Source organism: Ranitomeya variabilis, chromosome 6 (genome assembly GCF_051348905.1).
Source record: "Ranitomeya variabilis isolate aRanVar5 chromosome 6, aRanVar5.hap1, whole genome shotgun sequence".
Classification (NCBI taxonomy): Eukaryota; Metazoa; Chordata; class Amphibia; order Anura; family Dendrobatidae; genus Ranitomeya; species Ranitomeya variabilis.
The window spans coordinates 462,030,108-462,055,120 of NC_135237.1; the positions used below are offsets into that span (position 1 = coordinate 462,030,108).

A 25,013-nucleotide genomic window follows, 5' to 3' on the forward strand; every position below is an offset into this window, starting at 1 on the left:
CATTTCTCCGTATTACGGCCATAAAAAACGGACCGTATTGTCTTACGCTGAGTGTGACTCCAGCCTAATACTATTAAACCCCCTGGGGCCCTTGTGGCGATTCTGTATGGGGCCCACGAGCTTTATGTTAGACCCCTTATTACTTGGCAGAGACGTCCCCAGGCTGCACTGCGGGGAGGGAATAGAGCGGCCAGGCGTGATCTCAGGCAGTGGCCCACCTCAAGCCTTGGGGCACCATTAATACGGCTGTTACTTTGCCTTGGACCAAGCATATCTCATCGGGGCAGCCCAAGCCCAGCTACCGGCAATCACCCAGCGGACTCAGCAGTCACACCACGTCAGTGATTGGCTGCACAGGTCACGACCCCTTGCTAGCTGTGGGTGTCGGTGCCATTTGGGGGACATCACTGAGCGCAGAGGAGCAGCGCTTGTCCAGGAGGTGGCGGTACAGTGCTTTTATTTGTGAAACCCCCCGAAGCATTCAATAGCATTAACCCTTCCTCCCTGCCCCAGGCGGCTGCCTGCTTCGCCTTCAATTCTCAGTTATTTCTTTATGTTAATCATAAAGTAAACCCATCATGACCTGGACACGACAGCAGCCGTTATCTGGCCCTGACCCCTGTGCACACGTTACATGGAGCGTCTGCGATTATCACCCATCACCAGTGACGCTCTGCCATCATCCATACTATGACTGGAGGTAACCCGGGAAGTACGAGAGCGCATGCGCGTACGCTCGCAAGGACTGTCGTCGTGGACGAGCCCGTGATTACGTCAGCGCGCCGTTAGTAGCAGTGACGAGGAGACAGATCATCCGGACATGGCGTACGCTTATCTCTTCAAATACATTATCATCGGCGACACCGGTAAGAGGCGGCTCTGACAGGGCCAGCGGCAGTGCTGTGTGAGGGCGCCGCGCTCAGAACGTGCGGGCGCTGCTGTGTGCGGAGGCTGCTGTGCGGGCGGGGCCGCCGGTCCAACCATTTCCGCAGTGTTGGAGTCGTTGACGTGGTGGAAGCGAGAGGTGCCAGGGCCTGGTCCTGCGGGGGAGAGCGCTGTGTGCCCGGCTGGGACCCCGCAAGAAAGGACTGCGGCCCGCCCGCCTGATAACGAGGCCTGTGTGGGTGTACGGGGCGGAAGTGCGGGTGATGTGTCCTGTACAGCCGGGTGTAAGGTGCAGAACTGCGGGTGATGTGTCCTGTACAGCCGGGTGTAAGGGGCGGAACTGCGGGTGATGTGTCCTGTACAGCCGGGTGTAAGGGGCGGAACTGCGGGTGATGTGTCCTGTACAGCCGGGTGTAAGGGGCGGAACTGCGGGTGATGTGTCCTGTACAGCCGGGTGTAAGGGGCGGAACTGCGGGTGATGTGTCCTGTACAGCCGGGTGTAAGGGGCGGAACTGCGGGTGATGTGTCCTGTACAGCCGGGTGTAAGGGGCGGAACTGCGGGTGATGTGTCCTGTACAGCCGGGTGTAAGGGGCGGAACTGCGGGTGATGTGTCCTGTACAGCCGGGTGTGAGGGGCGGAACTGCGGGTGATGTGTCCTGTACAGCCGGGTGTGAGGGGCGGAACTGCGGGTGATGTGTCCTGTACAGCCGGGTGTGAGGGGCGGAACTGCGGGTGATGTGTCCTGTACAGCCGGGTGTGAGGGGCGGAACTGCGGGTGATGTGTCCAGTACAGCCGGGTGTGAGGGGCGGAACTGCGGGTGATGTGTCCAGTGCAGCCGGGTGTGAGGGGCGGAAGTGCGGGTGATGTGTCCAGTACAGCCGGGTGTGAGGGGCGGAAGTGCGGGTGATGTGTCCTGTACAGCCGGGTGAAGTGGGTTATGGGTTTATAGGGGGAGGGACTGATACAGCCTGGTGTAAGAAGGGGTGATAGGTTTATAGGGGGTGGGTGTTACAGTCAGGTGGGGGGGATACAGCCGGGTGTAGTGGGTGATAGGTCTATGGGGGGGGGGGTCTGATACAGAGGGGTATGGGGAGTGATAGGTCTATGGGGGGGGGGGTGATACAGCCGGGTGATGGGTCTATGGGGGGGTGATACAGCCGGGTGTAGTGGGTGATGGGTTTATGGGGGGGTGATACAGCCGGGTGTAGTGGGTGATGGGTTTATGGGGGGGTGATACAGCCGGGTGTAGTGGGTGATGGGTCTATGGGGGGGGGGGGGGTGATACAGCCGGGGGATGGGTTTATAGGGGAAGATGATCATACAGCTGGGTGATAAGTCTGTAGGGGGCTGATACAGCCGAGTGAAGAGGGTGATGGGTCTTCAGGGGGGGGGGGGTGATACTGCCCGGTGTAGGGGGTGATAGATCTGTGGGAGGTCATACAGCCGGGTGTAGGGGATGATAGGTCTGTAGGGGTGATATAGCTGGGTGATGGGTTTATAGGGGGGTAATAGGTCTATAGGGGGGGGTGATACAGCCGGATGTAGGAGGTGATGGGTTTATAGGGGGGGTCATACAGCCGGGTAAAGGGGGTGATAGGTCTATAGGGAGGGTGATACAGCCGGGTGATGGATTTGTAGGGGGGTCATACAGCCGGGTGTAGGGGATGTGTACACCTGGGCTTATGTTTTTTATGGGTGATATAGCTGGGCATATCGCATGTTGGTAGGGGGGATCTGCACAAACGGGCGTATGACATGTTTGTGCTGGGGGCCTGACCAGCTGGCTGTGTTTGGGGGGGTGGTCTGTACAGTCTGGCGTATGGTGTATTGGAGGGGAGTTTGGACAGCTGGGTGTATGGCGTGTTGGATTGAGCCTAGGCGGTCCAACTGGTCCCTTTGACCTGTATGAGAAGACTAATACCATTAAACCACTTGGGGCCCTTTTGACGATTCTGTATTGGGGCCCACGAGCTTTATGTTAGACCCCTGTATTACTTGGTAGAGATGTCCCCAGGCTGCGCATGATCCCAGGCAATGTCCCACCTGAAGCTTTGGGGCGCCATTTGCACTTGGGAACGTATCCTCAATATCCGCTGCTGTTGGCTTCGTCTGCAATTGTCGACCAATGACGTCCTAGATGTACTCACTCGGAGACCAGTGTGGAGACGCTGCAGGCCATGGTATCACATTTAGGCCACTCAGGCTGCTCACTGTATCACGGGCATCATGCGGCCTAGCGTAATTGAAACAGTTCTTCAGGGATAGGGCTCATACTCTATTAAACCAAAAAATAGGATTAAGACTAACCTAATACACTTAAATCATATTCAAATAGAAAACCAAATCTTTATACCAAAAGACTACTTGAATCATAATAACCACAAGAACATCAATATTATCTCAACAATATAAATAATTTTATTAAAGACACCAAACAAAATTTACACACAAACATGATAAAAAATATAAGACAAATTAAAAACAAGGAGAGCAGGTCACCACACAAGATAAATTGAGTTTCCAAGAATTAATATTATACCATATAAATATCTATACCAATTTTAGTGAAATACACAAAATACGCTAATAATATCAACATCCATCATGATCATATAATCCGTAAACACGCTGTATAAATATAGAATCCTATAGTATCAATAAAAGTACAGTGCAAATAATATATATTTAGTAAAGTACTTCGACCTTCAGGTACATAATAAAGTGCCAATCAAAATACAGTGATTACAAGAAGCAAGATATCCAAAAATAATGAGATATACATCCAGATACTAACCAGGATTCATTTTACATGTGGTGTCACTGCTGCCCCTCACTCCAACGCGCGTTTCACACGTTGCTTCGAAGCAACGTGTGAAACGCGCGTTGGAGTGAGGGGCAGCAGTGACACCACATGTAAAATGAATCCTGGTTAGTATCTGGATGTATATCTCATTATTTTTGGATATCTTGCTTCTTGTAATCACTGTATTTTGATTGGCACTTTATTATGTACCTGAAGGTCGAAGTACTTTACTAAATATATATTATTTGCACTGTACTTTTATTGATACTATAGGATTCTATATTTATACAGCGTGTTTACGGATTATATGATCATGATGGATGTTGATATTATTAGCGTATTTTGTGTATTTCACTAAAATTGGTATAGATATTTATATGGTATAATATTAATTCTTGGAAACTCAATTTATCTTGTGTGGTGACCTGCTCTCCTTGTTTTTAATTTGTCTTATATTTTTTATCATGTTTTTGTGTAAATTTTGTTAGGTGTCTTTAATAAAATTATTTATATTGTTGAGATATTATTGATGATCTTGTGGTTATTATGATTCAAGTAGTCTTTTGGTATAGGGTTCATACTCACCTGCGAGAAACTTGGATTAGTCTCACATGTTAATACCCGACACTGGTGCCGGCACTCAGGATCGGAGCTTGCAGCTGCATGTATTCCTCTGCGGCTGCATGTATTCCTCTGCGGCTGCATGTATTCCTCTGCGGCTGCATGTATTCCTCTGCGGCTGCATGTATTCCTCTGCGGCGGCATGCTCCGATCTGAGTGCCGGGTATTAACATGCGAGACTCATCTGAGTTTCTCGTAGGCGAGTATGAGCCCATACACTAACACTGAGCTGTTAGCTTACCTAGATGAAGACTACAGGTTCTGACAAACATACATTATGCCACCCCACACCATAATCCTGGGAGTAGGACTGGTGTATTGTTCCCTCATGAAGGTCCCTTTATGGCGTTGACCATGTGGTCTCCTGACCAATCTTCAACTATCAGTGTCCAAGCTGAAAGGTGAGACTTATTCCATCCTCCATGGCTGTCTTGCTCTGCACCAAGATATCCTTTCAGAGCGGTGGCATGAGGTCAGTGGATCACTTGTCGCTGGATTTCTGGCTTATAGCCTAATGTGCAAACACCTTCTGATGCTTTGTGTAGACACTGTTTGCCTAAGGGTACCGTCACACAGTGCCATTTTCATCGCTACGACGGCACGATTCGTGACGTTGCAGCGTCGTATAAGTATCGCTCCAGCGTCGTATACTGCGGTCACACGTTGCAATACACGGCGCTGGAGCGATAATTTCATGACGTATTTGCGATGTAGAAGCCGTTGGTTACTGTGCGCACATCGTATACAACCTGTGTCACACAATGCAATCATGCCGCCACAGCGGGACACTAGACGACGAAAGAAAGTTTCAAACGATCTGCTACGACGTACGATTCTCAGCGGGGATCCGGATCGCAGTAGCGTGTCAGACACAGCGATATCGTAAATGCATCGCTGGAACGTCACGAATCGTGCCGTTGTAGCGATCAAAATTGCACTGTGTGACGGTACCCTAAGGGTACCGTCACACAGTGAAATTTTCATCGCTACGACGGCACGATTCGTGACGTTCTAGCGATATCGTTACGATATCGCTGTGTCTGACACGCTACTGCGATCAGACATCACGCTGAGAATCGTACGTCGTAGCAGATCGTTTGGAACTTTCTTTCGTCGCTTGATCACCCGCTGACATCGCTGGATCGTTGTGTGTGACATCGATCCAGCGATGTGTTCGCTTGTAACCAGGGTAAACATCGGGTAACCAAGCGCAGGGCCGCGCTTAGTAACCCGATGTTTACCCTGGTTACCAGCGTAAACGTAAAAAAAACAAACAGTACATACTCACATTCCGGTGTCTGTCCCCCGGCGTCTCAGCTTCTCTGCACTGTGAGCGCCTGCCGGCCGGAAAGTGAGCACAGCGGTGACGTCACCGCTCTGCTTTCCGGCTATGGTGCTTACACAGTGCAGAGAAGCAGAACGCCAGGGGACAGACACCGGAATGTGAGTATGTACTGTTTGTTTTTTTTACGTTTACGCTGGTAACCAGGGTAAACATCGGGTTACTAAGCGCAGGGCCGCGCTTAGTAACCCGATGTTTACCCTGGTTACCCGGGGACTTCGGCATCGCTCCAGCGCCGTGATTGCAAAGTGTGACCGCAGTCTACGACGCTGGAGCGATAATCATACGACGCTCCAACGTCACGGATCGTGCCGTCGTAGCGATGAAAATGGCACTGTGTGACGGTACCCTTAGGCTTGGTATATGATTTCCAATTTCACTTGCAGTGTGGAATGGATCTATTGTGGACTAGTGGTAAGGACATTTATTCAGAGGGTTCCAGGATGCGTTTTTCAACACAAGGCCAGGCCACATGTTGCTCATGGTCTCAACCTGCTACCGTGGCCTACAGCGTTTCCAGACTTGTCTCCCACCGAGCACATCTGAGATATGATTGGCCCTCAGTTGCACAGGGAGCTGCCTGCAGCAGATCTTGATGATTTTCCCAAGTGCGTTCAGCGTGGTAGAACATTCCTCAGACGACCTTTAATAACCTCATTTATAGCAGCTAGAGCATGTACATGAGTATTCTGTGCGTGGTGTTCATACATGACCCTGAATAAATTAAAATGTTTTGAAACTTTTGTCTCCATTTTTCACTGTTTGTATATCATTAAAGGAGTGGTCAGACATACAAAGCAATTTTCTTCCTAAATTCCTAACTGCTATGATCTATCCTGATTTCTAATATACCTGAATTAAAAATTCCATACCATTCCCTAACTACTCTGTCTACGGTAACTGCTTTTTTTATTATTATTCCTTTTTGGTGATGCTTCGTTTTAGAATCCCAGTGCATGCTGGGATATTAAATAAAGCGTCATCACTGCCATAGCCCCTGCTCTCTCACTGAGACAAAGCATCATCAGTGACGCACATTTCAGGCTATGTGCACACGCTGCGGATTACTCTGCAGATTTTTCCAGACTGATTTTGGTAAATCCGCAGGTAATCTGCACTGTGGATTTCCTGCGGATTTAGGGTATGTGCACACACTGCGGATTTTGCTGCGGATCCGCAGCGTTTCCCCAGCTGTGGATCCGCAGCGGTTTCCCATGCATTTACAGTACCATGTAATGCTATGGGAAATGAAATCCGCAGTGCACATGCTGCGGAAAAAAACGTGCGGAAACGCAGCGGTTTATTTTCCGCAGCATGTCAATTCTTTGTGCGGAATCCGCAGTGGTTTTTCACCTGCTCCAATAGGAAACTGCAGGTGAAAAACCACAGCGGAAACCGCAGTAAAAACCGTGATAAATCCGCAGTAAAAACCGCAGCGGTTTTGCACTGCGGATTTATCAAAACCGCTGCGGAAAATTCCGCAATGGAACCCGCAGCAAAATCCGCAGCGTGTGCACATAGCTTTAGACTACCCAGCCTGCAGAGACCAGTACAATCATATTATATGGTACTGTCTACTTACTATTGCTCATTTTGCCATTCTACCAATTTAATTCTTCTGTTTTCCATTAGGTCTATGACATAATACAAATACACTGACTGTCTGATTCCTTCTAATCTCTATGTAGTAACAGGAGGTTAATTTTCCCTGTAGGAGTCACTGCAAAAATCAATGGAGGAGGGAGGAGCAGCAGCTGGGTCAGGAGATAAAGGGAGGATTGATAAATGCAGGAACCATAGACTTCCTGCTTCTACATAGAGTAGAGAAATGAGTAGAATTAGCTGTGTAGAAACTCAAAATGAGCAATTGTAAGTACACAGTGCTATATAATATGATGACTGCAATATATTAAGAGGATAAAAACTTTTATGGGAGTGCTTTGTTAAATAGATAGGGATTTGGGATGAAAATTACTTTGTGTGTCGGACCATTCCTCTAACCCCTCAGGGTATGTATCCACGTTCAGGATTGCATCAGGGTTTGGTCAGTATTTTATGCAGGTAAAATCCTGACCAAATCTGCACCTGAGGTCACTGGCAGGTCACCTGCGTTGTCCTTGCGTTGTTTCTGCATTCTTGAAAGACGTGCCGCATGTCCGTTTCCGCGGCTCTGCCGCATGCGTCTTTTAATGCATAGTGGAGACGGGATTTCATGAAATCCCCTCCACTATGCTGTAAGTCTACGTTCACATTAGCGTTCGGCGCCGCAGCGTCAGGCGCCGCAGGGTCGCCGCATGCGTCATGTGCCCCTATATTTAACATGGGGGCGCATGGACATGCGTTGTGCTGCGTTTTGCGACGCATGGCCGCAAGCGTTTGGCGCAGAGAACGCAACAAGTTGCATTTTTTTTCGTCCAACTTTCGGCAAAAAAGGACGCATGCGTCGCAAAACGCAGCGTTTTAGCGTGCGTTTTGTTGCGGTTTTGTTTGCGTTGTGCGTTGCGTCGCCGACGCAGCGGCGCACAACGCAAATGTGAACGTTGCCTTACATCTGGATGCTGCGTGTTTGACGCTGCGGCTCCTGAACGTGGAAACATACCTTTAGGCTGGGTTCACATGGCGTTCTGTAGTCCGTTCAATGCATGCGTTAAACGGGCTGCGTTAACACAAGTGCCGAAAAAGATCGCGTTATGCTAGCGCAGATGCTCTATCTGCGCTAGCGGTGACGGACCCGGAAACGCTGCAGCCCGCGTCCGAGGGTCAATCACAGAATGATGGCATATCGCTAGCGCATGCCCATTATGGCATGCGTTGGCGATGCGCCCGATAATAGGGGTTAATAGCAGCATTAACGGACTGTTACACCGCGTTATGCCACGGTGTAACGTAGTCCATCTGACGGACTGCCATAACGCAATGTGAACCCAACCTTAGTTTTAGCCAATTTTTACAATTCTGACCACTGTCCCTTTATGAAGTTATAACTCTGTAATGCTTCAAGGGATCCCACAGATTGAGATTTTTTTCATGACATATTGTACTTCATGTTAGTGGTAACATTTCTTCGCTATGACTTGCAAACTGTTATGAAAAAAAACGGAAATATGGCGAACATTTTGCAATTTTCAAACTTTGAATTTTTATGCCCCTAAATCAGAGAATGGTGTCACACAAAATATTTAATACATAACATTTCCCACATGTCTACTTTACTTCAGCACAATTTTGGAAAACATTTTTTTTTTTTTTGTTTTTGCTATAAAGGTTAAAAGTTGACCAGCGATTTCTAATTTTTCCAACAAAATTTACAAAACCATTTTAATTTAGGGACCACCTCTCATTTAAAGTGACTTTGGGGGGTCAATATAACAGAAAATACCCAAAAGTGACACCATTCTAAAAACTGCACCCCTCAAGGTGCGCAAAACCACATTCAAGAAGTTTATTAACCCTTCAGGTGCTTTACGAGAACTAAAGCAATGTGGAAGGAAAATAAAATATCTATCCATCCCATGATTTCCATAAATGTATGACTTTTATTTGTTGACTAAACAAGTTCAGAGTTGAGGAGAGTTAGGTATTGTGTACAGCTGGCTGTATGGGGTATAGGTATCATACATGTTTATTACTGTTATAACCCAGCAGGATACACAGCCACTGTCATCAGGTGGATACTAGATCCTATATACTAGTCGCTCGTCAACTTCTGTCTGATGTGACTAGGTGGTATGGCCATGTGTCCCTAATGATATGCAGTCCTGTGCCTCCTATTGGACTATATAGACATGTGAAAGCACTTCGGATCTAATGTGATTGCAGCCTCGTCAAAGCTCTGGACAAAGGGAGACAAGCAGGGAGAGGCAGAAGAGTTCATATCTTCAGGATGGACATTACATAGATTGGAAAAAGACCTAGGTCCGTCAAGTTCAACCTCTCTCCACCATTTATACATTTTATCACTAAATTAACTAAATTAATTGGCTGTCTATACTAAAGAGGACCATAATGATTTGCAGCTCCTTAAGGTACCGTTACACTAAACGACTTACCAGCGATGCGATTGTTGGTAAGTTGTGTGGTCGCTGGGGAGCTGTCACACAGACAGCTCTCTCCAGCGACCAACGATCAGGGGAACGACTTCGGCATCGTTGAAACTGTCTTCAACGATGCCGAAGTCCCCCTGCAGCACCCGGGTAACCAGGGTAAACATCGGGTTACTAAGTGCAGGGCCGCGCATAGTAACCCGATATTTACCCTGGTTACCATTGTAAAAGTAAAAAAAAAACACTACATACTCACCTTCTGATGTCTGTCACGTCCCCCGGCGTCCACAGGGTTACGCGCTGCTGCCGAGAGCTTCCTGCACTGACTGAATGTGTCAGCGCCGGCAGCAGCGGTGACGTCACCGCTGTGCTCTGCTTTACGGCCGGCCGGCGCTGACACATTCAGTGCAGGGAAGCCGCCGGCGGGGGATGTGACAGACATCAGAAGGTGAGTATGTAGTGTTTTTTTTTTTTACTTTTACAATGGTAACCAGGGTAAATATCGGGTTACTAAGCGCGGCCCTGCACTTAGTAACCCGATGTTTACCCTGGTTACCCGGGTGCTGCAGGGGGACTTCGGCATCGTTGAAGACAGTTTCAACGATGCCGAAGTCGTTCCCCTGATCGTTGGTCGCTGGAGAGAGCTGTCTGTGTGACAGCTCCCCAGCGACCTAAACAGCGACGCTGCAGCGATCGGCTCGTTGTCTATATCGCTGCAGCGTCGCTGAGTGTGACGGTACCTTTAGTCCAGAGGTCCCCAACCTTTTTTGCACCAGGGACCGGCTTTAAGCAAGACCAGTTTTCCATGGCCCGGTGGGGGTGGGGCAGGGGCGGGGCTTTGGTCATATGGGGTGGGGTTAGTGCATACTTGTCATATAATTATGACATTTATAATGAGAATGTGTACCCCAGCTCCCCACACATGGACCCTGCACAGCCGCCGGTAATACCGGTCCCGGCCGCCCACCTGTCAGCAGCAGGCCGTCCCTGTCCTCCCCTCTTCCTGGCTGCGGGGCCTCTTCCCTTCATTCAGAGGGGCCCAGCCCGCTGTTCCCGCACAGGCCGGATATGAGACTCACCCATGGTGACTCCGGTGCTGGACCCTCCGCCTGGCTAGCTGCGCGTCTCTGTGCTCTCAGTACTGACACAGCCTCGGGACGTCGCCGTACGCGCTACGTCTCCGGACTGCAAGGAAGCGGCGACTTCAGCCCACACGGTGACGTCACGGAATGGGAGGAGCTGCGGCTGTGGAATCCGCCCGCCCTGCGTGACGTGGATGTCCTGTGTGCTGACGGTTGTGACTAAATCCTAGTCAGCTAAAGTAGCTGTCAGCGGCGCCGCGGACCGGCTGAAAAACCCCAACGGCCCGGTCCTGGTCCGCGGACCGGCGGTTGGGGACCTCTGCTTTAGTCCACCTTCCATAACTATACTCAGGGCAGTGCGAACGTCCTCAGCAGCACTGGAATGCCAGCATCCTAGCTGCTCTTATGATTAGTAGGCCACTGAAACAACCAATTTACATCCATGATCAACAATGTTTTTATAGTGGATTGTGTTGAGTGCGTCACTAACTATCGAGTAGGTTCAATGTACATAAAATCTTCATCAAGGCCCCATACACTTTAAGGTTAGCTGAACGAATGATATCCGCAGGATCGACCATCCATCCAATGTGCATTGGGGGCCTACGGACAGATTGTCAGGGGAGGTAAGGATCACTCAGTGTGAACTCAACAGCTTTCTGTTTGTTTCTGTGGCAATAAGTTGCTGCCAGAAATGTCTGATAGCTTTTTTTCCCATTTTCTCCATTGAACACTCTACTGAACATTCATGTATTTTCGTGTATTGGGGAGAGATGGGTCATTTCGCCGACAGATATCACATATGTAAGGTCGGCTTTATGGCATGAGCAGATTGCAAGTGAACAATAAGCTTTTAGACTTTCTGGCCTTGTTCCCCCACATACAAAAAATGTTTTTATTTTCCTGCTGATTTTTTTTTTTTTTCTTTTGCTAGAGTTTTCACAAATAGAAGTCTGCTTGCATTGTTGCTTTTTGCTGCATTTTCCTTTTTTTATGTTTTTGTTGCAGATTTGACACAGCAGTTGTTTTCATGCCTTTTTTCGAGCAGAAATTCTGTATGGAAACTATTATTGATTCGGCGTGTAACATCGCAATTGCTTTATTTTTTATTGTGTTTTCAAGATTTACAAAACCCAGGTCTGGTTACAGGCAGTCGTTTCTTCTTCCGAACTCTTCTTCTGCTGTTGTGATGGATGCAGTGTGTGGTTTACCAGTGTCTTGCTGAAATATGCAAGGTCTTCAATGTCCCATCATCCTATTTATAGTATACATTATATATCTGTAAGTAGAGAGGAAGATTTGTCAGCAAGTTCATCAGTATCCCATGGGGACGGCGCAGTAAGCTTCATGGTTTTTAGTATTTCCTTCTTTATGTAGTATCGGTCACAACATTAAATGATCCCCCCCATTGTGTTGAGTGTGTGCCTTTGGGATCCCTATCCCAGTGTCTAGAGATCTTTTTCCAGGTCCATAGTGGTGAGACTTCAGTCTTTAGTATTTTGTCTATAGAGTCACAGACAAGGTTATGTAAAATCCTATATTTCCACAAGAATGCCATAAGTAAGACTTGGGCTCAGGGTATCTTTTACCACTTTTTGCTTGGTAAACTGGCTAAAAAGCCGATTATAATAATAATAATTTTTATTTTTATATACGGTAGTGCTAACCTATTCCGCAGCGCTTTACAGTTTGCACACATTATCGTCGCTGTCCCCGATGGGGCTCACAATCTGAATTCCTTATTAGTATGTCTTTGGAGTGTGGGAGGAAACCCACGCCAACACGGGGAGAGCATACAAACTCCTTATAAAACAGTTTTCTTTATCCTTATTTTTCCTCTCAATTGTGGCGATGTTGGGGCTTCTGAAGTTTAGGGTCATTTCGCCTGGCCTTGCTCAATTCACTTTTGTTGAGTGAGGCTGCGCATGTCTAGTTGGAATGTCACCGGAAGTATGCATATCGAGAGACGGTAGACTTTTGTGACAAACCTGAACAACCCCTTTAAATTATTGGCATATCCTAGTCATTAGCCATAACTTCCTATGATGGGGATTTTCTTGTAGGCTGGAATCCCATATGCTGCTTCTGTAAAAGCTTTTGGTGCAATTTTTGATGCAGTCAAAACCATGTGTGCATTAAAAAGTAGTGTAAGGCATGTAATATTTTCCTATTTACTTTCAGCCAACACTTGGCCACAGCTTTTCTTGCCACATACATTTCTGTATGTTAAACTTTCCTGCAACAGTATCTGAAAAATCTGACTAGAGACATCGGCAGCTCAGTGTGCTCAACCACATAGCTGCTTTCTATTGCATGCACTATTCCGGTCTGTGAATCTGACCACACTGGTGTGTGCTATGATATTAACGCTCGGCTCCACTGCCAGATGTGCTATCATTGGTCTGTGCGCAATCCTTTGCACACGTGGACCCGAATACAGTCGTGTGAGCATAATAGCCTTGCCCTCAGATTTAGACTGTTTGATAGCAGTGATGGATCTATGCACAGTCATTTATCTGTGAAAAGTCAGATTATCCAGAGTCATTGGGTCTAACCTAGAGATGATCAAATTTGCCAAGAATGGAATGTGACAAGTCACGTGCATTTTACAGGGGAATTTGATTTGCAAAAAAGTTTTCAAGAGCATAATAAAGGAATTTAAAAAAAAAAAAAAAGCCTCATTGCACACCTGTCTGCTGTTCCCGAAGCCTTCAGTCCTCTTGGCACATCCACTTCATTTGCAGATGTCACTGTGTAGTAGTGACATCCGTGGCCTAGTTGAGCCAGAAGCCACAGCCTTAAGAGATTGGAGAAGGGGAACAGACGGCAGGCCATGGAAACGGTGGACAGGTGAGCGGTGAAGTGAGTAATAATATAGTATTTAAAGTGAATCTGTCGGCAGGATTGTGCTGAGTAACCTACAGACAGTGTCAGGTTGGCTCCATTACACTGATTAAAATGATACCTTTGTTGATGAAATCCATCTTGTGTTTGTTGTATACAACTGAAATCTGTATTTGCAGCTTTCAGTTAATGAGATCCTTGTGATCCGGGACAGCCTGTGGGGGGTAGGGGGTCTTTGTCGTGCTCCAATTACATATGCATCTGTATGGCTTATGACAGGTCACTGCATAGAAATGAGCGGTGGATACCACATTCACGCCACTCAGGGCCGTATTTGCCACTAGGCACGTGAGGGCACGTGCCTAGGGCGGGGACAATGCAGGGGGCGGCACCTGAGCAAGGTTTGGTTTTCTTTTTTGTTTTTTTTTAAATAAAAGCTGGGTCACCTCCCGACCGATCCCACCCACCCTCCTTGAAGATGATACTCACCCTGCTCCAGCGATGCCTGGTCTCAGCTTCTGCAGCGCATATTCATGACCTTAATGAGCGGTATCACATGACCGCTCACGCAGGAAGAATGTGCAGCGCCGGGAGTCGGGACAGAGCGAGAGGGACGTCGGCGCGGCGTGGGTCCGGTGAGTATGAGGGACGGGGGGACAGGGGAGGGGGGATGAAGGAGGACGGTAAGCCGCGCCATTCAAGATGGGGGGGTGGGGTGGAGAGATGAGCCATGCGTACGGGGGGGGGGGAATATGAGCTATGCATACAGGGGGGGGGGAATATGAGCCATGCATACAGGAGGGGGAATATGAGCCATGCATACAGGGGGGGGGGAATATGATCCATGCATACAGGAGGGGGAATATGATCCATGCATACAGGAGGGGGAATATGAGCCATGCATACAGGAGGGGGGAATATGAGCCATGCATACAGAGGGGGGAATATGAGCCATGCATACAGGAGGGGGAAATATGAGCCATGCATACAGGAGGGGGGGGATATGAGCCATGCATACAGGAGGGGGGGATATGAGCCATGCATACAGGAGGGGGGGGATATGAGCCATGCATACGGGGGGGGGGGGAAATATGAGCCATGCATACAGAGGGGGGAATATGAGCCATGCATACAGGAGGGGGGGAATATGAGCCATGCATACAGGAGGGGGGGGAATATGAGCCATGCATACAGAGGGGGGGGATATGAGCCATGCATACAGGGGGGGGATATGAGCCATGCATATACAGAGGGGGGATATGAGCCATGCATATACAGAGGGGGGATATGAGCCATGCATACAGGAGGGGGAATATGAGCCATGCATACAGGAGGGGGGGGGAATATGAGCCATGCATACAGGAGGGGGGAATATGAGCCATGCATACAGAGGGGGGAATATGAGCCATGCATACAGGAGGGGGAAATATGAGCCATGCATACAGGAGGGGGGGGATATGAGCCATGCATACAGGAGGGGGGGGATATGAGCCATGCATACAGGAGGGGGGGGGATATGAGCCATGCATACAGAGGGGGGAATATGAGCCATGCATACAGAGGGGGGAATATGAGCCATGCATACAGGAGGGGGGGGAATATGAGCCATGCATACAGGAGGGGGGGGAATATGAGCCATGCATACAGAGGGGGGGGATATGAGCCATGCATACAGGGGGGGGGATATGAGCCATGCATATACAGAGGGGGGAATATGAGCCATGCATACAGGAGGGGGGGGAATATGAGCCATGCATACAGGAGGGGGGGAATATGAGCCATGCATACAGGAGGGGGGGGAATATGAGCCATGCATGCAGGAGGGGGGGAATATGAGCCATGCATGCAGGAGGGGGGGAATATGAGCCATGCATGCAGGAGGGGGGGGAATATGAGCCATGCATGCAGGAGGGGGGGGGAATATGAGCCATGCATGCAGAGGGGGGGGAATATGAGCCATGCATGCAGAGGGGCGGGGAATATGAGCCATGCATACAGAGGGGGGGAATATGAGCCATGCATACAGAGGAGGGAAATATGAGCCATGCATACAGGAGGGGGGGGGGAATATGAGCCATGCATACAGGAGGGGGGGAATATGAGCCATGCATACAGGGGGGAATATGAGCCATGCATACAGGAGGGGGGGGAATATGAGCCATGCATACAGGAGGGGGGGTTATTATACAGTATTGAGCATCATGTGGGATCATTATACAGTATGGAGAACTGTGTGGCCATTATATAGTATTGAGCATCATGTGTGGCCGTTATACAGTATTGAACATCATGTGTGGCCGTTATACAGTATTGAGCATCATGTGTGGCCATTATACAGTATTGAGCATCCTGTGTGGCCGTTATACAGTATGGAGCATCATGTGTGGCCGTTATACAGTATGGAGCATCATGTGTGGCCAATGGCCATTATACGGTATGGAGCATCATGTGTGGCCGTTATACAGTATGGAGCATCATGTGTGGCCATTATACAGTATGGAGCATCATGTGTGGCCATTATACAGTATGGAGCACTGTGTGGCCATATTTTTTTGTTCATAATTATTGTATATAAAACAGTGTGATCAGCAGTGCTAAATGGCTGTGGTTGGGATGTGGAAATGGGTGTGACTAGTTATGAAATGGGTGTGGTCAGAGGCGTGACCTAAAATTTGCCGCGGCGCACTACGCGCGCCGCAAACTTTATACCTCCTTCCCTTCTTCAAAAGTTGGGAGGTATGGTACTGCATTTGCCAGATCATGGCAAGTGCCGCAAATCCCATAGGGAATGAATGAGGCCGAGTGTTGCTGTAAGTGATCCGTTACGCGGCACATGCAGAAAAACTGCCGGATCTGCTGCAAAAGGCTACTTTCACATCAGCGATTCTTGCCAAAGTCACTGCCGATAGTGTCATACTCACCAAAGGGGGAGGCAGCACTAAAAGTGTCTAGGGCAGCAGAAACTCTAAATACGGCCCTGACTCCACCACACCGACACTTGGTCTTCCCAGGACCACTGAGATTACACCGCTGGACTGTGTGTCCAAGACACGTTACCAATAACACTGTGTACTCTGATGAAGGTCCTTGCCGACCAAAACGTCAAATTGTACTGTGACACCGTAAATAAAATCACTTATTCATCTAACACCTGAGTGCCAAGTTTCTCTACTTTACTATTTGGTTTGGGACTCTACTTGTGCACCTTACCTTTATGTTGGAGTGCCGCTATCTTCTAATTACTAATCCTTCACTGACCTGTCCCCTGTTTTACATACTGCATATCATATTGTGTGGTTACAAAAAAAAAAAATCAGTCATCAACATTTTGATGAAGATAATTTTATAGACACACACACACACACACACACACACACACACACACACACACACACACACACACACACACACACACACACACACACACACACACACTACTATGACTAAATCATATATGCATATTATAGACTATCATACTACAGTGCCGGCGCCATTTTGATGAATGTAATTTTTTTTGTACCCACACAATATGATATGCAGTATGTAAAATAGGGGGCAGGTCAGTGAGAGATCAGTGACTTGTCATAAGCCATCGGTATGAATACCTAAGTAGAGCACCACATGTGCTATGTCCCGGAAGTATTTAGCTGTGTTGCTGGACATAGTGCGCGGGCGCATGCGCAGTAATGCTTTTCGGCTTTGCCCGCAGCTGGGCAAAGCATACTGCGCGTGCGCCACCGAAGATTGCATTGCGCACGTGCCAACTATGGCGCTCACATACTCTAATTCACTAAAATATTGCAGAAAACAGGGATGGACGAGGTGGAGAAGTGAAGAGGATACACCGCCCATCGGACCGGTAAAAACTCATTTTAATATCCCGCCAATTTGAGGTGACAGGTTCCCTTTAACTGAAAATAAAGATTAAACAACAACCACAAGACGGATTTCATCAACCAAGGTATCATTTTAATCAGTATAACGGCGCTGACCTGACACTGTCTGTAGATTACAGAGCACAATCCTGCTGATGGGTTCCCTGTAACACTTTGCTGCTCCTTTTTCATCCAGACGTAACATCAGTGGACGGTTTGGAAGCAGTTAATAAGTATCTATGTAATGTGCTTTGTGAAAAATGATTGCGAGAATATCTCTCTTAAAGGATTTGCCTACTTGCACTAGAAGTGCTAAAGCTTTTTGTTTATTTTTCTAGCTCCATCATATTCCACAGCTCTGTACATTCATTGTCATTGCTGACCCCTTTGGGAGTTCACAGTCTAAATTCCCTGTGATATGTCTTTGGAGTGTGGTAGAAAACCAGAGAACCTGGAAAAATCCACGCAAACATGGAGAGAACATACAAACTCCTTGCCAATGTTTTCTTGATGCGATTTGCACCCAGGATCCCGGCGCTACAAAGCAACAGTGCTAACCACTGAGCCTCTTGTGCATTTGGCCAACATGGACTGGAGTGTGTGCAAATACACTTCGCTATAGTATGTTCTGTAAGCACCTACGGGAGATTCATGGAAACATAAAAGCTACTCCTAACGTCCAGTCACAGCACAGCTTACATTTCTTACACTGCTCTTCAAAAATGAAAACTGCTTTGTATTGATATCAGAAATAAAAATGGTTTTATAACCGGAATCTCCCATTAACTACAAGTGTCGATAGAAACTTCTGTATAGATGTTCATATGTAAACCCCGCAATAAGATCCCCACTCAAGCACCACAGTGATGCACCTTTGTAGGAATTGTCCTTCGTGCACCTGCTATTTAAAAACAAAAAATGTATGTATATATAATGTCTCAAAAAAGGTGAAAATTGTTTATTTCCAGCCCAGGTACACAATGTTTAATCTTTTGCAACTTTTTTGTTATATATTTTACTTTGCGTTTTGTCAATTGATACAAATAATCCATTACTACTTCTATTTTTTTTAAACATTCTTATTTTGCAACATTTCTTTCCCCTTCTGCCTAACATGACCTCAAGGTGACTTGTGTTATCTGACACCAAGACAGGAACGTCATATCGTTTAAAGGGCTGTCCAGGCTTTTAAAATGAATGGCTTATCTCTTTGATAGGCCATCAATATTAGATCAATGGATTTGATCAGCTGTCTGTTGAAGGTGTAGGACTGGTGTGAGTGCTACAGTCTCTTCACTGTGTACAGCAGTTTTTTACAGGTTAATACCTGCCTGTGCCCTTTTTTTCTACCTATCCTGTTAACCCCTTCATGACCCAGCCTATTTGGGCCTTAATGACCTTGCCGTTTTTTGTAATTCTGACCAGGGTCCCTTTATGAGGTAATAACTCAAGAACGCTTCAACGGATCCTAGCGATTCTGAGATTGTTTTTTCGTGACATATTGGGCTTCATGTTAGTGGTAAATTTAGGTCGATAATTTCCGAGTTTATTTGTGAAAAAAACGGAAATTTGGCGAAAATTTTGAAAATTTCGCAATTTTCACATTTTGAATTTTTATTCTGTTAAACCAGAGAGTTATGTGACACAAAATAGTTAATAAATAACGTTTCCCACATGTCTACTTTACATCAGCACAATTTTGGAAACAAATTTTTTTTTTTGCTAGGAAGTTATAAGGGTTAAAATTTGACCAGTGATTTCTCATTTTTACAACAAAATTTACAAAACCATTTTTTTTAGGGACCACCTCACATTTGAAGTCATTTTGAGGGTTCTATATGGCTGAAAATACCCAAAAGTGACACCATTCTAAAAACTGCACCCCTCAAGGTGCTCAAAACCACATTCAAGAAGTTTATTAACCCTTCAGGTGTTTCACAGCAGCAGAAGCAACATGGAAGTAAAAAATGAACATTTAACTTTTTAGTCACAAAAATGATCTTTTAGCAACAATTTTTTTATTTTCCCAAGGGTAAAAGGAGAAACTGGACCACGAACTTTGTTGTCCAATTTGTCCTGAGTACGCTGATACCTCATATGTGGAGGTAAACCACTGTTTGGGCGCACGGCAGGGCTCGGAAGGGAAGGAGCGCCATTTGACATTTTGAATGAAAAATTGGCTCCAATCTTTAGCGGACACCATGTCGCGTTTGGAGAGCCCCCGTGTGCCTAAACATTGGAGCTTCCCCACAAGTGACCCCATTTTGGAAACTAGACCCCCCAAGGAACTTATCTAGAAGCATAGTGAGCACTTTAAACCCCCAGGTGCTTCACAAATTGATCCGTAAAAATGAAAAAGTACTTTTTTTTCACAAAAAAATTATTTTAGCCTCAATTTTTTCATTTTCACATGGGCAACAGGATAAAATGGATCCTAAAATTTGTTGGGCAATTTCTCCTGAGTACACCGATACCTCACATGTGGGGGTAAACCACTGTTTGGGCACATGGTAAGGCTTGGAAGGGAAGGAGCGCCATTTGACATTTTGAATGAAAAATTGGCTCCAATCTTTAGCGGACACCATGTCGTCTTTGGAGAGCCCCCGTGTGCCTAAACATTGGAGCTTCCCCACAAGTGACCCCATTTTGGAAACTAGACCCCCCCCCCCAGGAACTTATCTAGAGGCATAGTGAGCACTTTAAACCCTCAGGTGCTTCACAAATTGATCCGCAAAAATGAAAAAGTACTTTTTTTTCACACACAATTTATTTTAGCCTCAATTCTTTCATTTTCACATGGGCAACAGGATAAAAATGGATCCTAAAATTTGTTGGGCAATTTCTCCTGAGTACGCCGATGCCTCATATGTGGGGGTAAACCACTGTTTGGGTACACGGCAAGGCTCGGAAGGGAAGGAGCGCCATTTGACTTTTTGAATGGAAAATTAGCTCCAATCGTTAGCGGACACCATGTCGCGTTTGGAGAGCCCCTGTGTGCCTAAACATTGGAGCTCCCCCACAAATGACCCCATTTTGGAAACTAGACCTCCCAAGGAACTAATCTAGATGTGTGGTGAGCACTTTGAACCCCCAAGTGCTTCACAGAAGTTTATAACGCAGAGCCATGAAAATAAAAAAATAATTTTTCTTTTCTCAAAAATGATTTTTTAGCCCACAATTTTTTATTTTCCCAAGGGTAGCAGGAGAAATTGGACCCCAAAAGTTGTTGTCCAGTTTCTCCTGAGTACGCTGATACCCCATATGTGGGGGTAAACCACTGTTTGGGCACAAGTCGGGGCTCGGAAGGGAGGTAGTGACGTTTTGAAATGCAGGCTTTGATGGAGTGGTCTGCGTGCGTCATATTCCATTTGCAGAGCCCCTGATGTGCCTAAACAGTAGAAACCCCCCCACAAGTGACCCCATTTTGGAAACTAGACCCCCCAAGAAACTTATCTAGATATGTGGTGAGCACTTTGAACCCCCAAGTGCTTCACAGAAGTTTACAACGCAGAGCCGTGAAAATAAAAAATCATTTTTCTTTCCTTAAAAATGATGTTTTAGCAAGCAATTTTTTAATTTCACAAGTGTAACAGGAGAAATTGGACCCCAATAGTTGTTGCCCAGTTTGTCCTGAGTACACTGATACCCCATATGTGGGGGTAAGCCACTGTTTGGGCACAAGTCAGGGCTCGGAAGGGAGGTAGTGACGTTTTGAAATGCAGGCTTTGATGGAGTGTTCTGCGTGCGTCACATTCCATTTCCAGAGCCCCTGATGTGCCTAAACAGTAGAAACCCCCACAAGTGACCCCCTTTTGGAAACTAGACCCCTCAAGGAACTTATCTAGATGTATAGTGAGCACTTTGAACCCCCAAGTGCTTCACAGAAGTTTATAACGCAGAGCCGTGAAAATAAAAAATCATTTTTCATTCCTCTAAAATTTATGTTTTAGCAAGCAATGTTTTATTTTCGCAAGGGTAACAGGAGAAATTGGACCCCGATAATTGTTGCCCAGTTTGTCCTGAGTAGGGTTGAGCGACCTTTAGTTTTTTAGGGTCGAGTCGGGTTTTGTGAAACCCGACTGTCTTAAAAGTCGAGTCGAGTGAAATCGGCCGACCACCGTGAAAAGTCGTGTTTCGGCCGAAACCCACTGAAGGAATTTATTTATTTATTTTCTCTCTCTCTCTCTCTCTCTCTCTCTCTCTCTCTCTCTCTCTCTCTCTCTCTCTCCCCCCCCCCCCCCCCCCTCCGTCCCAGCACAGAAAATTTTGTATTGCACATTCCAAATCCCTACTGCGCACAAGCGATAACATGACGAAAGCCGTTCACTCCCCTAAGACCTATGTCATCACTCTGCCCACGCTCATTAATTGGCTGAAAAAATAGCGCTAAACGCGTCATACGAAAAGCGACTTTGGCGCCAAGATCGCGTACCGCATGGCCGACCCCGCGCAGGGATCGGGTCGGGTTTCATGAGACGCCGACTTTGCCAAAAGTCGGCGACTTATGAAAATGAACGACCCGTTTCGCTCAACCCTAGTCCTGAGTATGCTGGTACCCCATATGTGGGGGTAAACCACTGTTTGGGCACACGTCGGGGCTCGGAAGGGAGGGAGCACCATTTGACTTTTTGAACGCAAGATTGGCTGGAATCAATGGTGGCGCCACGTTGCGTTTGGAGACCCCTGATGTGCCTAAACAGTGGAAACCCCTCAATTCTAACTCCAACACTAACCCCAACACACCCCTAACCCTAATCCCAACCCTAACCCCAACACACCCCTAATCCCAACTCTAGCCATAACCCTAATCACAACCCAACCCCAACACACCCCTAACCACAACCCTAATCCCAACCCTAATCCCAACCACAACTTTAACCCCAACACACCCCTAACCCTAACCATAACCCTAACCACAAGCCTATTCTTAATCCTATTTCCAACTCTAGCCCTAATTCCAACCCTAACTCTAATTCCAACCCTAACCCTAAGGCTATGTGCCCACGTTGCGGATTCATGTGAGATTTTTCCACACCATTTTTGAAAAATCCGCAGGTAAAAGGCACTGCGTTTTACCTGTGGATTTACCGCGGATTTCCAGTGTTTTTTATGCGGATTTCACCTGCGGATTCCTATTGAGGAACAGCTGTAAAACGCTGCGAAATCCGAACAAAGAATTGACATACTGCGGAAAATACAGCGCAGCATTTCCGCGCTGTATTTTCCGCACCATGGCCACAGCGGATTTGGTTTTCCATAGGTTTACATGGTACTGTAAACCTGATGGAACACTGCTATGAATCCGCAGCGGCCAATCCGCTGCGGATCCGCAGCCAAATCCGCACAGTGTGCACATAGCCTAATTCTAACGCTAACCCTAGTTCTAACCCTAACCCTACCCCTAACCCTAGTTCTAACCCTAACCCTAGTTCTAACCCTAACCCTAGTTCTAACTCTAACCCTAGTTCTAACCCTAGTGGAAAAACAAAATATTTTCTTTATTTTATTATTGTCCCTACCTATGGGGGTGATAAAGGGGGGGGGGGTCATTTACTATTTTTTTATTTTGATCACTGTGATAAGTTTACCACAGTGATCAAAATGTACATGGAACGCATCTGCCGGCTGGCAGATTCGGCGGGCGCACTGAGCATGCGCCCGCCATTTTGGAAGATGGCGGCGCCCAGGGAGAAGACGGACCGACTCTGGGAGGCTCGGTAAGTATGAGGGGGTGGTGGGGGGGTGGATCGGAGCACAGGGGGGTGGATCGGAGGACGGGGGGGAGCGGACAGGAGCACGGGGGAGCGGACAGGGGGACGGAGGGGGGTACCGGACAGAACGGAGGACTGGGGAGGAGATCGGGGGCGGTGGGGGGGGGGGGGGCAGAACATGATTTCCAGCCATGGCAGATGCTATTGCAGCATCGGCCATGGCTGGATTGCAATATTTCACCATTTTCATAGGTGAAATATTGCAAATTGCTCTGATTGGCTGTTGCACTTTCAACAGCCAATCAGAGCGATCGTAGCCACGTGGGGGCAAAGCCACCCCCCTGAGCTGAAGTACAACTCCCCCTCTCCCTGCAGATCAGGTGAAATAGGAGTTAACCCTTTCACCCGATCTGCAGGGACGCGATCATTCTGTGACACAGCATATGCGTCACAGGTCGGATTGGCACCGACTTTCATGACGCACACGCTGTGTCACAGGTCGGGACGGGGTTAAAGTGGCTGTGTAAGATATTGCTAAGTTGTTCCATAGAAGTGAATAGGACAGTGCTGCAATATCTTGAATCACTGCTGTGAAAATCACTGCCCAGGGACTATTAGAGGACTGGGGGGTCTGCAATACCAAGATAGGTTATTACACTTGGGGCTATTTAGTTTGGAAAAAGGAAGGCTAAGGGGTGATCTTATGTTAATGTATAAATATATGAGGGGACAGTACAAAGACCTTTCTGATGATCTTTTTAATCATAGACCTGAGACAGGGACAAGAGGGCATCCTCTCCGTCTGGAGGAAAGAAGGTTTAAGCATAATTACAGACACGGATTCTTTACTGTAAGAGCAGTGGGACTATGGAACTCTCTGCCGTATGATGTTGTAATGAGTGATTCATTGCTTAAATTTAAGAGGGGACTGGATGCCTTTCTTGAAAAGTATAATGTTACAGGGTATATATACTAGATTCCTTGTTAGGGTGTTGATCCAGGGAACTAGTCAGATTGCCATATGCGGAGTCGGGAAGGAATTTTTTTCCCCAATGTGGAGCTTACTCTTTGCCACATGGTTTTTTTTTTTTTGCTTTCCTCTGGATCAACATGTTAGGGCATGTTAGGTTAGGCTATAGGTTGAACTAGATGGACTTAAAGTCTTCCTTCAACCTTAATAACTTATGTTACTATGAACTAAACCCCCCCAAAATGATCAAAAATTGAACATGGGCTATGAAAGCTATAGCCCTTCCTGCAAAAGCAAGCCAAAAACAATGGAAAGATAAAAAGTGCAGTTTGTGATGCCACATTGTGAGACGCATACAGTTTTTAAGATGTTCATATAGTAAAATATAGATGTAAAGATATGGTATTGTAACCGTATTGACCTGCGGAAAAAAAGATCAGATATACATAGTGAATACCATAAAAATAAAAAAAAAAAAATTAGTGCTTTTGTGTTTTTTTTAAAAACTTTTTCATATATATATACCGGTGTGTATGTGTATATATATATATATATATATATATATATATATATATATATATATATATATATATATATATATATATATATATATATATATATATATATATATATATATATATATATGTATGTATATTTGTCTAAGGGGTGCTTCCGTCTTTCTGTCGGCAACTTCCGTCAAGGAAATCCCGCATCGTTGATTGGTCTCGCCAGCTGCCTGTCATGGCTGCCGCGACCAATCAGCAACGGACACAGTCCAATTAGTCCCTCCCTACTCCCCTGCAGTCAGTGCCCGGCGCCCGCTCCATACTCCCCT

The 25,013-nt window shown here is 46.8% G+C and overlaps 1 protein-coding gene across 1 annotated transcript in view; it reads left to right on the forward strand.

Moving 5' to 3' along the window:
* The first annotated feature begins 717 nt into the window (after positions 1-717).
* RAB2A (RAB2A, member RAS oncogene family) overlaps positions 718-25,013 on the forward strand; it is a 127,441-nt gene continuing 103,145 nt past the window's right edge. Inside the window, exon 1 of the mRNA XM_077270543.1 lies at positions 718-866. Coding sequence (XP_077126658.1) covers positions 821-866 — 46 coding nt within the window. The 5' untranslated portion in view covers positions 718-820. The remainder of the gene's footprint in view (positions 867-25,013) is intronic.